Genomic DNA, 14305 nt, shown 5'->3' with positions numbered 1-14305 from the left:
AATCTGTGTTGTCAGGTATATGAGGACAGAGAGGAATCTGTAAAGAATAGGTCAGACTATTCGATGAATGTGTAGGCAAAGGGAAAGTGAACCGTAACCAGAGAGAAGGATCCAATGTAGTACTGTCTGACCAGTCAAAGGACCCTATAACTCTCTAGCGGTAGTATCTCAACGGGTGGCTGGTGCCCAGGCCAACCTACTACCTATAATCTCTATTTACTTTTACTGTATAACAGCCAGTAGATATACTGTACATACAAACTGAGGGATACATAGAATAAATAAAAATCGTGAGTAATATAAGGATTTAATTCAGTGCTAAACATCTTGGTTTTCACTTTATACAACACCATAACCAACAACTTTCACGATAGGAAAAAATTATATCCAATGACCACATGAAAGTTGGGATAAAAATTGTCTCAATATTCTCAAAGATAACATACTTATAAAATCTGTTCTTTTTGTTGCAATTTAAAGCCAAACCTTTTCCCACAATTCAAACATTTACAGTAGAGTGATACATGTGATGGTTTTGAAGTGACATAATGGGAACTAAATTATTGTACTTTAATGAATTAAGCAGTAGTTAAACAATTCTTGTTTTTTTAGATATCCATAGTTGTTCTGACAAAGTAGGAATAAATAACAGTAACATCAGCAATTTTAAAAAATACTACACAACCTCCATGATTGAACATGTATTTACATTGTAATGCTGTAAATTTTACAGGTCTTAAGAAATCTTAAGAAATTTATGTATGGTATATTAACTAAGTTACAAAAGTCAAAATCTGAGAACAGGTACCGCACATATGAGCACAAGCAACAAAATATTTTTTTCTGTAATTGTGAAAGTAATCTACAAAACCCACATTGGAAACTTTTGGTCACCCATAAATATTGTGTATACTTTTTGTAACTAAAAAACAAAGATGGATTAAACTAAACCTTCATTTGTTACACCGTGTCCACACGATCGAGCATGCTCGACGTGCAAACCGTGAAACCAGGCAACAATAGGATAGTGAGAATGAGGGTTCATGACGTCCGAAGTGGGAAAACCACAGGCAAGGATCTGACTATAGTTTTCTCACTTCTGACATCAACCTTCTTTCTCACTACCTACTGTGGTCGGGTATCACGGTTTGCCTGTCGCGCGTGCTCGATCGCGTGGACAGTGCTTTAACTATGCAATGTAAACATTGACTTAGTCAAGTTTTGATTTATTACAAGCTCTGTGAATGAAAATTTTTGTGAAATTATAATTGAAATGGAAGCTAGCTGAAGTTTTTAATAAAAATGTCTATAAGAAAAGATCCTTATTAAGAATGAAGGCTAGAAATGTTGGAAAACATCACTTTGCAGCCTTGAAGTTACAAATGAATTAGGTTTTTGTTTTACATGTGCTGAAGTATAAAGCACCTGCTGGCTCAAATATAAGTTGTGTATGAAGTTTGGTAATAAAACTTAGTGTCATTAATTCCAAACTGACAGTAAATGAAATTGTTACCGAGAAGCTTACAATTATTGGATTTTATGGTCGATTATTAGACACAATAGGATTACAATTACAGCATACTAATTTAGGCATGATACTGTGTGATAAAATTTTAAGAAACTTTGGGTTAAGGTAAACTTGGTTTGTTTCTTCAAGTTAAGGTAAACTTAGTTTTGGCAACCTATCAGTGTCTGTGTTATTAGATACTGGATAGTTAAACCAGACAAATGTAGGATATGAAATGATCAAGTTTACATTAATTTAGATAATCGTAATTAATGCTCAATGCTAAACAGTTTTGAAAAAAGCTTTACGATTATAATTATAAAGGTTACCCTACCATGAATATTCATATTGCACAAAACTTCCAATAAGCCTTCCTTGTCGGGTATTAAGCGTGAACGGAAGAAATTCACCAATATAAATTTAAAGGTTCCTATCATTTTGGTCCCTATTGTTTATGTTCTATTTAAGGGAATTTAAACCAGCAGGGGAAAAATACACCTAAGTACGATGTCCATTACGCAGTGAAGCTATTAATAAACTGGGAATTACGCTTTTGCATTAGAAAGTTGCCAATTCAAAATACATCTTTGTATATTCAAACGAAGGAAAAAAAAAAAAGGGAAGGCTTCCTCGTGATAATGAATTACTTTAAATGATAAAATGTGAGCTAAAATGGAACATAAAATGTATAAATAATCTAAATTGAGACACCATGACTTTTTTGTTAATGCGTTAGTCTCAAATTATGTGTAAAATAAAGATTACTTGCGTCCTGAATATATAAGAATTTATACTGATGTCCAGCACATGGAATGGAACCAAAGGAACATCATAAAATTTCCTAACAAGTTTCCAAAATTTTAACTAAAAATTGTCCTGCAAACATTTTGAAGAGCAAACACTTAAGGATGCAGAAAATTACTTCTGTTGGGACTTCTTCCTAAATAATGAAATTCACACTAAACTAGAAATGAGATAAATATATACTGTATTACAAACATAAAATTAAACTTCCTCAAAAAGATGACTGTTCTGTTTACTTACTTCCCGAGAATGAGGTAGACTTGTGTGTGGTTAGCTAATGAAATAATGCTCTAACAAATTGGCCAGAAATCAATTTTCATCATATTGAATTTCTGGATTCGGGGCGTAACTCCAGAGTTTAGGACCTATGAAGCCATCCATTGCCAACAAAATCAATTTTCATGAAACCTGCAATATGAACACACTCAAAAGAATAATTATATAAATAAAATATTCCAGATAGGTATTTTTCAAAACACAAAAAATGTCATTCCTGAAAAACTATGACCTACTCACACCAAATAAGCTGTAAAATTCATAACAAATGAGAATCTAGGTTTATCTTCAATATTGAGAGTATGCACTATGTAAACTACAATATACATATAGCAATAATTTGGAAAAACAGATTTTAAAGCTGCAAATTTCAAGAAAAATGGAATAATTAAACTGGCTACATGAAACTCGCTCCCATAAAACAAATTCAATTACTGTGCTACTAAAAAGGAACTTCATAATCTGTAAACCAATCTCAAAATTCCAAAAATCTCATGCAGTGTATGTGTACAATATATTATAAAATTGTAGTGAGAAGAGAAATATAAATGTTTATAAGGAAATATATAGAAGCAACAAACTCCTAAGGCAAATTCAGCTTTGAAGTTTTTCATTCCCCCACACGAAGGACTTATGCATTTATTACATTACAAAAGTAAAATATGAATATCAAATAATTATACAGATCTTAGATGTGGAAAAAGTTCCCAACTCCTTTAATCTCTTTTTTTTTTTTATCCGAGAATGGGAAAGCATTGAGATATGACATTTTAAATCTCCTTTCTGAGGCTGGTATGGAATAAAACATTCACGGCTGAATTAATGCTAAACTGATACATGTTGCTATAACATACACACATGCATAAAAGTAACCTCCGCTATTAAAGGAAATACTATGAAGGTACATATTTCAGTATTATTACAAGAGGTTCTAAGGGTTTTTTTAATAACAGAAAACCACCCAATATAATAATAATAAAAAAAAAAAATATGGCAATATCTACTCTGAACATGTGCTGAATTGAAAATTATTACAAAAACAAGTACCTGTGACTCAAGAATGAAAAGTAGACAAATTTGGAGAATGGTTTACAAACACAGGTATTAGACAATACTTATAATATTCTAATTTATATCAGTAAAATTATAATTCAAGAAAATGGAACAGTGGATATACTGTATATGCATGCGAGTATGTCTCCCTATATATATTGTGCATTAAAACAGATGCATTTCTAAATGTCCACATTCAAGTTTAATGTTCATGAGAAAATCCTACATTTTTGACAAGAAGCAATGCTTTGGATATCTTAAAAACCCCCCATATGATTCAAATGGATATAATTCACCATCCCACTGATGCTGCACTGAAGACAGTGCAGCTACTCAGGGAACCATCAGCCTAAAACCAAAGTTGAGGAAGCAAGAACTCAATCTGTTCTATCAGTATTCCATAAATAGTCAAATACCACTCCAGTAAATGACCAAAACCTAAATCAGTCTCACAATTTGCTTCAGTTTGTTAGCATACACACCCATCATAGCACTGTAAACATTAACAAGGAAAATTCATCCAATTTGGAGACAATCATTAACATAAAAATCACTGGATACCAGTAATAACAAATTGTAATACAATAGAAATCTTCAAATATACACCATAATATAACATTTTGACATTCAAAGCACTTTGCGACTAAGCAACTAGTTAAGACGCAATGCACGACAAACATATCACGGAAACAACTGGTCTCAGGTTTGACAGTAGTGGAGGGTTCTGGAAAATTACTAATACAGTAGTAATAAATTTCAGCTACACCATATAAAGATGCCAACACTATGTTAAGAGCTAAAACTCAAAACGTACCAACAATATTAAATGACATGGCTTTATGTACGCTCCTCAAAAAGAGCTGAAAATTACATTTTAATCAATCTGCTTTCACTGCTATATACAGTATTTAAGATTACTCGCCAGAAATTCCGTCATTCTAAAAATAATACCATTTCAAGAAAATACAACTCTTGGTCTATATGATGGGATTACCTGGTAACGAGAGTACTTTCACAAAAAATTTCTTTAGCATGAATTAGCAAATAGTTTCACAAAGGCTATCTATGTACAGTCTATTTAAATATATTTTATACAATTTTACGTATCATATGTACATGCAAATTTATCAAGGTGTACTGTAGATATCCACATGTATGTACTTACATATGCCTCTGTATCTGTATGTGACATACAAATATATTAGACACATGACATAGTATATCTAATGTTAGCATACTGCATATAGAACAATACATCACCAAATTGACATCACTTCAAACTATAACTGTGTAAACACTGCCATTTTAATATAATTAATTGCCACTCCAATCCCTCCATCACTGCCCTTACTAAGACATTACTTCATTACTTTGCACCATCATCTTTCCTCACCTGCGTCTAGTTTCTCAGGTACTGTCTAAATATGATTGTAAAGGTATTTTGGGAAAACATATATACATGTTCATTAGGTTATTGAGCAATAAGCACTTCACAAAAAAATGAAAACAAAAAATTGGGCCCTTATTTCAGTGGCCTAAATATCACTGTCTTGCACATACTAAATAAGCAGTGCTTCCTAAGTGTTCAGAGGTTTGACGTTTTCGTACAAGACGTCTTTTAAACCAAGATCAGTTGCTGTATGTATAACAGTAAAATTATCCAGCGTTACTTATACAAATGCACGGGTTACAAAATCCTTATTTTGTAGTAGTGTCATGACCACCTTCATAATATAATCTGTTTAATTCACAGCACAAATAATCTTTAAAAACTGAAGCCAGCAGTTTTATCATATTTTCCATTTTCTACAAGTTCTGTACAATACAGAAACATAACTTAAGTAATAATAAACGTGTTTAGATTATTTCTAATTTTTGGATTGGATATGGTAAGCAGCTGCCCAGTGTGGGTGAGTCCGAGAATAAGCAGAATTATTAGGACAAGTATTGTTAGCATCAATAAATTCACGAACAGTTTGCACAGGATCACGAACTTCTCTCACATCCCGGGCTTCTCTGAGATCTCGAATTGTACGTAAATTTCGAACTTCTCTTACCTCATGCATGTGTTCCTGATCTCTCGACTCTCGGCCTAGATCATGGCAAGCCGAGGTATCCCTTGAAAAATCCCGCTGTTGTTGTTGTTGTTGTTGATGATGATCCCTTACATCGCGGTATTCCCTCATGTCAATTTCACCTGGTTCTCTCTTTTCTACCGTTTCAGGAGGATTAGAGAGATTTGTACGTTGATCTTCAAACTGGGAAACACTTTGCCTAGGAGGCTCTCTTCGTTTCCTGTCATTGTACATACGAGAGGGGAATCTTCCATTGTGAGTGGATGATTCAAAGTGATGTAATGATGAATTGTGGTTACCATAAGCTTGTCGGATACCAACTGCTGGATAAACATTAGAATGGGGTGCTTGGGATCCTCCAAAATTTGATTGATGCACAGCACCTATATTTGCCGTAACTGTTGCAGCTGGGCAGCAAAAATTAACATAGATGGATACTGGATGTAAAACAGGAGATTTTTCATTTAAACCAGCCATTGCAGGTGCCAACAAAGAGTGATCAACTGTGAGAGGTACATAAAAACTTCCATTCTGATTCAGAGCAAAAATTGGAATTGTGCCACCAGGGCTCTCTGCCGCATGACGTGTTGGGGAAAGACGCCCACTAGGATGTTCATACTTAGGTGTTGGAGATGGAGTTCCGCAATTCTTTTCAAGCATTGGGCTATCTTGACCGTCCAGCATTTTGACAGATTCATTAGGAAACCCATCTTGGTAAGATGTTGGACGGGGTAAATGGCCAGTTGGAGTTACCCTATCTTTTTCACAATCAGTGTAATTCCCACATGAGGATTCCGAATCCCTTCTCTTTTTACGGACTTGGTGGGACTGCTCAAGATCAGCACTAAATCTGTGCTTCATATTAGATTTAAATTTGTACATTCGAACACTATCATCACCGCTGGAGGAGTTGTTAGAGCTTAAACCAGAGGAGTAGCCAGATCTTCGATCAACAACTCCACCAGGTCCAGAATGCTGCTGGAGAATTTCTCGTAACTGACTCCCCATCCCTGAGCCACCGTCTAGGCCTGAACTTGCCGACTTCTCATCTCTATCATCAGATCCCGGCCTCTCATCTGATCGATACGCAGATTCCTCTGTTAAAAGATAAGGCACAAACATGAGTACAAATGAAAACAAACTGTACATGTTATAATATTCTCCCTCAAATTCAATACTTTCTGTTTTGATTTCCTGTTTTTAGTGTACAACACTAAATATAAGTTAATAATAAAATAATTATAAATAAAAGACTATGTTTATAAAAAAAATCATAAAGGGCAAGTTGTTTATCTTTTCATTAATTCCATAACCAAGGACTGAATAGCATTTGTCACCAAATGTCTGTATACCTGACAGCTACAGCTACCATAACCTAATCCAATGAAAATCTTACACCAATAAGTGTTTTCTTTGATTTGAATATAGTAAAAATATAGTTTGTAGAATGTTCTTAAACCTAACATCAAATGGTGACCTAAATATCTAAAACAAGTTTTGTCTGAAAAGATGTGAACAGATTTATATAGTTTTTTCCATCTACATTTCAGTATCAGACTATCTATAGAATATAAATATTAAATACTATTGCTACATTGAAATAATAAAAATCTTACTGAATCTTAAGTTATGCAGGACTATAAAAAAATATCTACTATAGAAGAGACAGTCCCACTACGCTTATTGGCTTTCAATTTTATTATACAGTTTCTAAACAAAGACTGTCTTATCCTTCTGAAATGCAGAAAGCAATCTTCATAATGAATACTAAATTGAGTAGCATCCAACATTGGTGATAACATCTGAGTAATGAATACCACATCCATACAGCATGAAAAAAGTTATTGAAATACAAAAATAAATGTGCATAAACAGCCCAGAAAATGGTGAACCATCAACTAAATATGTTAAAATTCTTGTAAATAAGCTGGAAAACGGATGTAAGATACTATACGATTATTTTTGGTACTGTCAGTCAGCCTATGAGGGGTAAATATTTGGGGAGAAAATGCAATCAAAGCAAGGGAAGGCTCTGACAATATATTAGATCAAAACAAATATCTACAGGTGTCAGTCAGGAGTATCATCAACAAAACCAATAAGGCTTTCAAAAGCAGAACGCAATGTTTTATGTGCCACCAGTAAGGATGCCCTAAAAGCAAAAAGGTGGGCAAGTTTTTTTTTTTTTTTTTCTGTTTCTGAAAAACCATCTAGCACCTTAGTACATTGACTTTTATAGGGTGACTTGGGGGAAGGAGCTTTTTAGTCTCCAGTCAAGCCATCAATACTTCACTGCGTATAAAAAAGACCTGTGGTTCCTGGTAGACACCTGTATGATACACCTTCAAGACTTTTTCCTTTCAAAGGATAGCAGATGATATTCTTTCTATAGATAGACTTTTGGATTTTTTGTTATAAATATGTACACTGACATGTACATGTGGACAATTATTTCACCAAAAAGGCTTTGGGCCTCATGAACAAATTTTAGATGTGCTCTTTAAGACTTTATCCTGCCATTTAGGAAAGAAAAATCCTGCTTGGTTACTAGGATTCCTTGCACAGCAAAATTACACTACAAAATTATAAATTATTGCCAGTTATAATAGGTGCTTACTAAGTAGAGAATGCTCACATAAATGAAATATAAAGAAATTTATTCTATTTTGGTATCCTACTTATCCAGATTCTTGGTTCCTGGTTTACAAAGATCCGAAAGTGGCATTTCTAATGATCCTTCGTCCGATCCTGTCAAGATCCTCATGCTAACAGGTCTATTTATAGTTTTGAATCTATAGAATTTTCTTCTTCCCCTAGAATTTGTACAACAGGGGAAATCTGGAACCAAATACTCACCCCATCAGAGGTTGACAAATACAGTACCAAAAACAGTGAATTTAAAATTCCCACTCCTAAAGGAAGTCCTGTAATACTATAGTTTTTTCATGTTTTATACAACATAGTTTAGGCCCTCCCTCCGATAGGTTTCAGAACTACAATATGTATGTCTAGAATAAGGCATAGTTATTCTTATAGGTAGATATTAAGAATTATTGCTGTTTCAGCATACCAGTGTTTCAATTTGTAATACCCTATTTTCTTTCAATTCCTGACAACAAAAATATCCAATTACAAAACTGACAGACAAATCCCTTTCGTGTCATTCATTTATAACAATCAATTGTTTTACAATATATAAGTGTTTACTAATACTGTAAATGGTGGTTTATCAGAATTTAGTATTTTTATTTCATTACAGTTAAAAATGTAGGTGTTTTACAACCTTCTGATTTTACTGTGATATTTCTTAAATCTCTAAATTTCATCTTATTTTATGAAGAAATCATTCTTATCTCTTAAGAATAACTTTCCAAGCAATGCTCATATCCACTTAAATCCTGCCCATTTTCTTTGTTGCTGAAACGGATATTTAATCTATCCAACTTTAACTCCTCTAAAGTACGAATAATAATAAATCAAAATCCTAAAGGAGTAAGAAATCCCAAGAAGCATAAAAGGAACCTAGGAATACTTAGGAAATGTCAGTGACTAACAACAATAATAAAATAAAGATTCAATTCCTTCTGGAATCATGCATGTCTGTAGTTTCAATCTGCCTTTGCAGGCTGAATATTATTCCAAGTGAAACAATGTAAGTCTAAAAAACTATATAAAATATTTATTTTAATATTTCAGGGTATGAAAACCAGTTCTGAATATACCTGAACTGTTATCAATAGTTGGGAATGTGACTGGAAAACAAGAAGTATCAAAACTTAATACTAAATGGGTGGATAAGCTTGTGATGCAAATTGTCCTTGCGGTAATAGGTACGTAAATAAAGACCAGTAAAAAGTTATATAAACTTGCTCCACTCTTCAACCAACATATGGGACAAATATAAAATTGCATGACTGTGTGAAGCACTTTTATGGAAATAAAAACTTATAAATTTCCAAGGTCTATACAAGGCCAAAACAGTCTCTAAACGTTTTCAATACATGGAACTCAATGCTAACTGCACAGAATAAGCAACTATTCAGGTAAATAAATTTCACTTAATAAAAGTGCATACACACAAACATACATACATTATATAAATATTTTGGGATACTGTACTTTTCAATTGGGAGCTATCTTTCCCAATACAGTAATACCCTTCTTTGAGTTGGTTAAACTAACATAAATTTTGATTTTATGTCACTCTGCATCGTACAATAACGATGAAATGCAGTACTGCACAGTACTTTACTTCACATGGAAGCTAATCAAGTACTTTTTAGTGTTCAACACGTCACGTTATAGGGTGAAAATCCGACCTACGTCGGGTCTTTTGGAACCATTTAATAACAGGGCGAGAGGGGTATTACTGCAAATACCCAATACTGTACGTACATATAATGTGGTAACCTATATCATATGCTACTGACCCAGTTGGGAAGTGTTATGAATTCCTTATTTCCATCCTCATTCCCAACTAGAACTGGCTATCCCATAATGCTACAAGAAACACTGGACTTGTTTCAAGTCTGGTGTATTGTATAGGGTGATCATTATGAAGTAAGTGATAAGCCCTTATACAACCAAGAATAGAAAGTCTACACTGGCTGTTACAATACATATAAAAAGCAACACAGAAGGGTGGCATTTACCATGCTGTAACACTTGGCAATATCATTGATCCTTACCTTTCATTTCTGCACCATGAAAGAGATTTTCAATCTTTGTGATTATTATTACATATTGCCAATGCCTTTAAATTAGTATTCAAAAGTAAAATATACTATTGAAACTCCTTAGATAAAAAATCCACTAACATAAAAAAATGGACATTTTTATTTCTATCTTAAACTCTAGTAATATTTCTGTGAGCAATGGGATGAAGCACGGCCTTCACAAAATCGAAAACTACCATCTTATCCAAACTTTTAACAACTTATGTATTCACTTTCATATACAGTATAGCTGCACTATAGTCCATTTCTTTTAGCGATGCATATTTGCACCGACACGCGGCGGTGCCCTTTTAGCTCGGAAAAGTTTGCGGATCGCTGATTGGTTGGACAAGATAATTCTAACCAATCAGCGATCCGGAAACTTTTCCGAGCTAAAAGGCCACCGCCGCGAGTCGGTGCAAATATGCATCGCTAAAAGAAATGGACTATAGATTCTTTTGACCTCATCAGACACAGGATAGCTCAAAGACTGCACCTGAATGACATTCAACATGCACTGGTCTCTTAATATCTCTCAAGTGACATTATTCAGTTGCTGGTTGCACAAGGCTTTGGAAACAGTCATGCAATGTAGGTCTCTCAAATTACGGTATTTTAAAATTTGGGGGACATTTTAAACCATCATCATCAGTAGTATCAGAACAGCATGAGAGCTTTTCATCTACTTTGACTTACTGCACTTATGATTCAAAAAGTAAAATAAAGTTAGTTATGTAGATTCTGTTATCTTGAAACAATATTCCCAGGGATCAAAGTAATACAGTAATGGATATGGGAAGTTACAATGTAAATACCAAAAAAATACTATAAATCGATTATTAGTCTTATATTAGATAAAAGAGACGAGCGAGGTGGGACTGCTCTTGTTATTAAAATAGAATAGGGAAATACACCACTAGTGGCAGCGGTAGAATGCTAAAGACCCAAGTTCAAATGTTGTGATTTGCTACCTCCAGCATTCCAGCAAGAGCTTTTTGTCAAATTTTTGGCATGTAAAATGACTGAAAAATTTTGAGTTTATGTCAAAAGCAAAAAGAGCCCTGGCATGGTGGACATTTCCAAAAAAAAAAAAAGCCTAACTCATAATCGTCTATGATTATTTGGATGACTAAAAATAGAAATACAATAGACTGAGAAATAGCGATACAAAACAATCAGTAGAGTAGAAGTTAAAAACCAAATATGGTAGAAAGGAAAGCAAATGAAAAATCTACCTACTAGTCATCATAAATTCATTACTCTCCCTCCCACAAAAAAAAAAAGGAAACAAAAAAAAAAAATTCCCCATGGAATATGATTACCAGGCCAGCCAGATCTCTTTCAAACAACATTAACCTTGAAGTTCCTTCCTTGGGACCAAAACTGCTGCTCAAAATCTCATATGGGATTTTTAGTACCTCTCGGCTTCCTCTGCATCGTATCATTAAAAAGGATATCAATATCTGAGCGAAGATGTATTGAAATCTTTCATAAAGTACATGTCAGGGAAAGCTAACTCATCATGAGCCCAAGAGGAAAACAAGGTTTTGACAAATCAAATTTCTAATGCATTATTGCCTTTATAACCTTTGACTGCAAATAAGGAACAAATGACAACTCCCTTGAGCCTTGCGCATTACCTGTGACAAGAGTGTCCTTACTCTCGGAAGCATGGGTCGAGCCATTACCGTTGCCGTCGCTAGACGATCCGGTGGATGAACTATTTGCGTGGTAGCCGCTTGACGTAGAAGAACTAGCGCCGCTCTGACGTGTCACGTACCCTTCACCTGAAATAAAAAAAAGGATATGTAGAGAAACTCTGGTTACAAAGAATTTATCATATTGTTTAACATCCTCGATTCTTCTTAGGTAGCTAGATAGTTCTAAACAAATTTCATTGTAGCTGTAATTTTAAAACTCATTTCTTCAGCTCTTAACATCACCTAACCAGTCTCCCTATTTATTTTTGCATATAAAATCCACATTTTTTCATCAGTTAAATTTACTCCCAGACACCTACAGTGTATGGAAAGGCAAATTTCATTATCCCACCATCCCTTCTATCATTTTCTGATCCAATTTAGTGTCTTTTATTTGACCTCTTACCCTTCCCTGTGGTAACATTTACTTTCAACTCTTGTAAAACTCTTCAACCCTTCTGATGTTATTTTATATGTAATTCAAGTAGAGTAATGTCATGCTCCCAAAATTCTTAAATGATAATTCTTTTCTTTGCGAGATAAAATTTATATGCATGACTTGGAGCCTACTGATTTTTAGGACATAATTTTCCATCCCATGTTTGTAAGATATTGTGATCAGGTTGTATTAAGTTGTGATTCTTTAAATTTATGAAATGATTGTTGGGGACGTATTTTCCTTAATGTCCTTTTTAACAACATTCACCAAACCTTTCTTTAGCTTTTGAAAATGAGCAATGACAGCAGTGCAGAGATAATGTCTACCTCCCAGAGACGAAAACCTCTTAAATCAAGATCTAAGAGACCCCCAAAAGCTCTGTGTACTCTACACAAACAAAACTAAGGGCATAGAATTCAACATGACTTGGATGTGCAATATTGCATTGTTTATTGTCAGGTTATGTGTATTATCTAGGAGGACAGCTGCAGTCGCTAGCCATTGTCATGAGTGACCTTAGCCTGCAGATAACCTTCACAAAAGTCTTTCTGATATCTGTCATGGGATCGAGGATCCATTATGTAAGGGTTACGTTAAGAGGGACTCTTCAAAGGAGACACTCATCAGCTCGGTGAAATGGATATTGTCTAATTCAAATTCGATATGATACCTAATCCTACAAAACTTCCATCTCGTTGAAAGAATGCATAAATACCATTTCTGTATATCTATCCTAAATAATTGACTTCTGTCAATCATCATGTAACTTACTTTGCTATATATAAAATAACATATGGGCAACTAGACAGGGAAGGTTTAAATAGTTCTATTATTATATATCGGTCTCATGTTTTTAATGGAAAAATTCTTTAAACAAATGGTTATCACTCACAAAGAGACAGACACAATGTGAGAAAGACCTGATCTTGAACAGATAAAAAAAAATGAGTAAGGGTATGACAATCAGACCTGACTTACTGTTGAGGATTTTCTCACAGTGCTTGGTAAGGTGATTCATGAGTCTCACGCAAAGTGAATCGCCCGAGAAGAAGCCTTCTGACTCGACCAAGAACTGCATGGTTTCAGAAAGGCACTCTTGATAACCCATGTGGTATTGCTCCAGCTGGTTCCCGGTGCGCTCTTGCTTTGTCGTGACGTCGCAATTCTCTGTGAAGATTAAACAAATTGTTAGTTCTATAACTGTGTAATCTCATAATTCATTTCCCCCCCCTTTTTTTTTTGACAATTCATCTCCTTTTTATCCAAGAAAATAATATTTTTTCTTAACTGCTTCTATGAGAATCTATACACTAAGAATAAGAGGATTTTGGCATATTCAGTCTGAAATACTTATCATGCTTGCTTAAAATACCATATTTTTGTGTCAAAATACAGTATTTAGTTTTATTTGCTACAGTTTTAAATCATGGAACAAATCTACTAGTCATTAAAAATACTGATATACATGTAAACATACATTGTATGCATGTGTAAAAGCTTATCAAACTTTCGTTAAATTGAAGATGAGTTTTATTTACTACAGTTTTAAATCAGGGAACAGAAATGAGCTAGTCATTATAAAAAAAAAATCATGTAAACATACATTATATATATATATATATATACATATATATATATATATATATATATATATATATATATATATATATATATATATATATATATATATATATATATATATATATATATATATATATATATATATGTGCACGTGT

General features: G+C 33.8%; 1 protein-coding gene across 7 annotated transcripts in view; it reads right to left on the bottom strand.

Annotated features, from left to right (window-relative positions):
* Positions 1 to 295: 295 nt before the first annotated feature.
* LOC137634692 (transcription factor cwo-like) overlaps positions 296 to 14305 on the bottom strand; it is a 178005-nt gene continuing 163995 nt past the window's right edge. For 2 of the 7 annotated variants that reach the window (XM_068367185.1, XM_068367178.1), the window contains 3 exons: positions 13539 to 13736; positions 12071 to 12217; positions 296 to 6812 (listed from right to left, as the gene is read on the bottom strand). In XM_068367185.1, coding sequence (XP_068223286.1) covers positions 5509 to 6812; positions 12071 to 12217; positions 13539 to 13736 — 1649 coding nt within the window. In that variant the 3' untranslated portion in view covers positions 296 to 5508. The remainder of the gene's footprint in view (positions 6813 to 12070; positions 12218 to 13538; positions 13737 to 14305) is intronic. The other 5 variants (XM_068367183.1, XM_068367181.1, XM_068367184.1 and 2 more) reach the window with 5 other exon arrangements.

The sequence above is a fragment of the Palaemon carinicauda genome, chromosome 45, assembly GCF_036898095.1.
Source record: "Palaemon carinicauda isolate YSFRI2023 chromosome 45, ASM3689809v2, whole genome shotgun sequence".
In the NCBI taxonomy this organism is placed as follows: domain Eukaryota; kingdom Metazoa; phylum Arthropoda; class Malacostraca; order Decapoda; family Palaemonidae; genus Palaemon; species Palaemon carinicauda.
The sequence above is the reverse complement of the archived record's forward strand: the minus strand, read 5'-3'. Positions and strand labels throughout refer to the sequence as shown.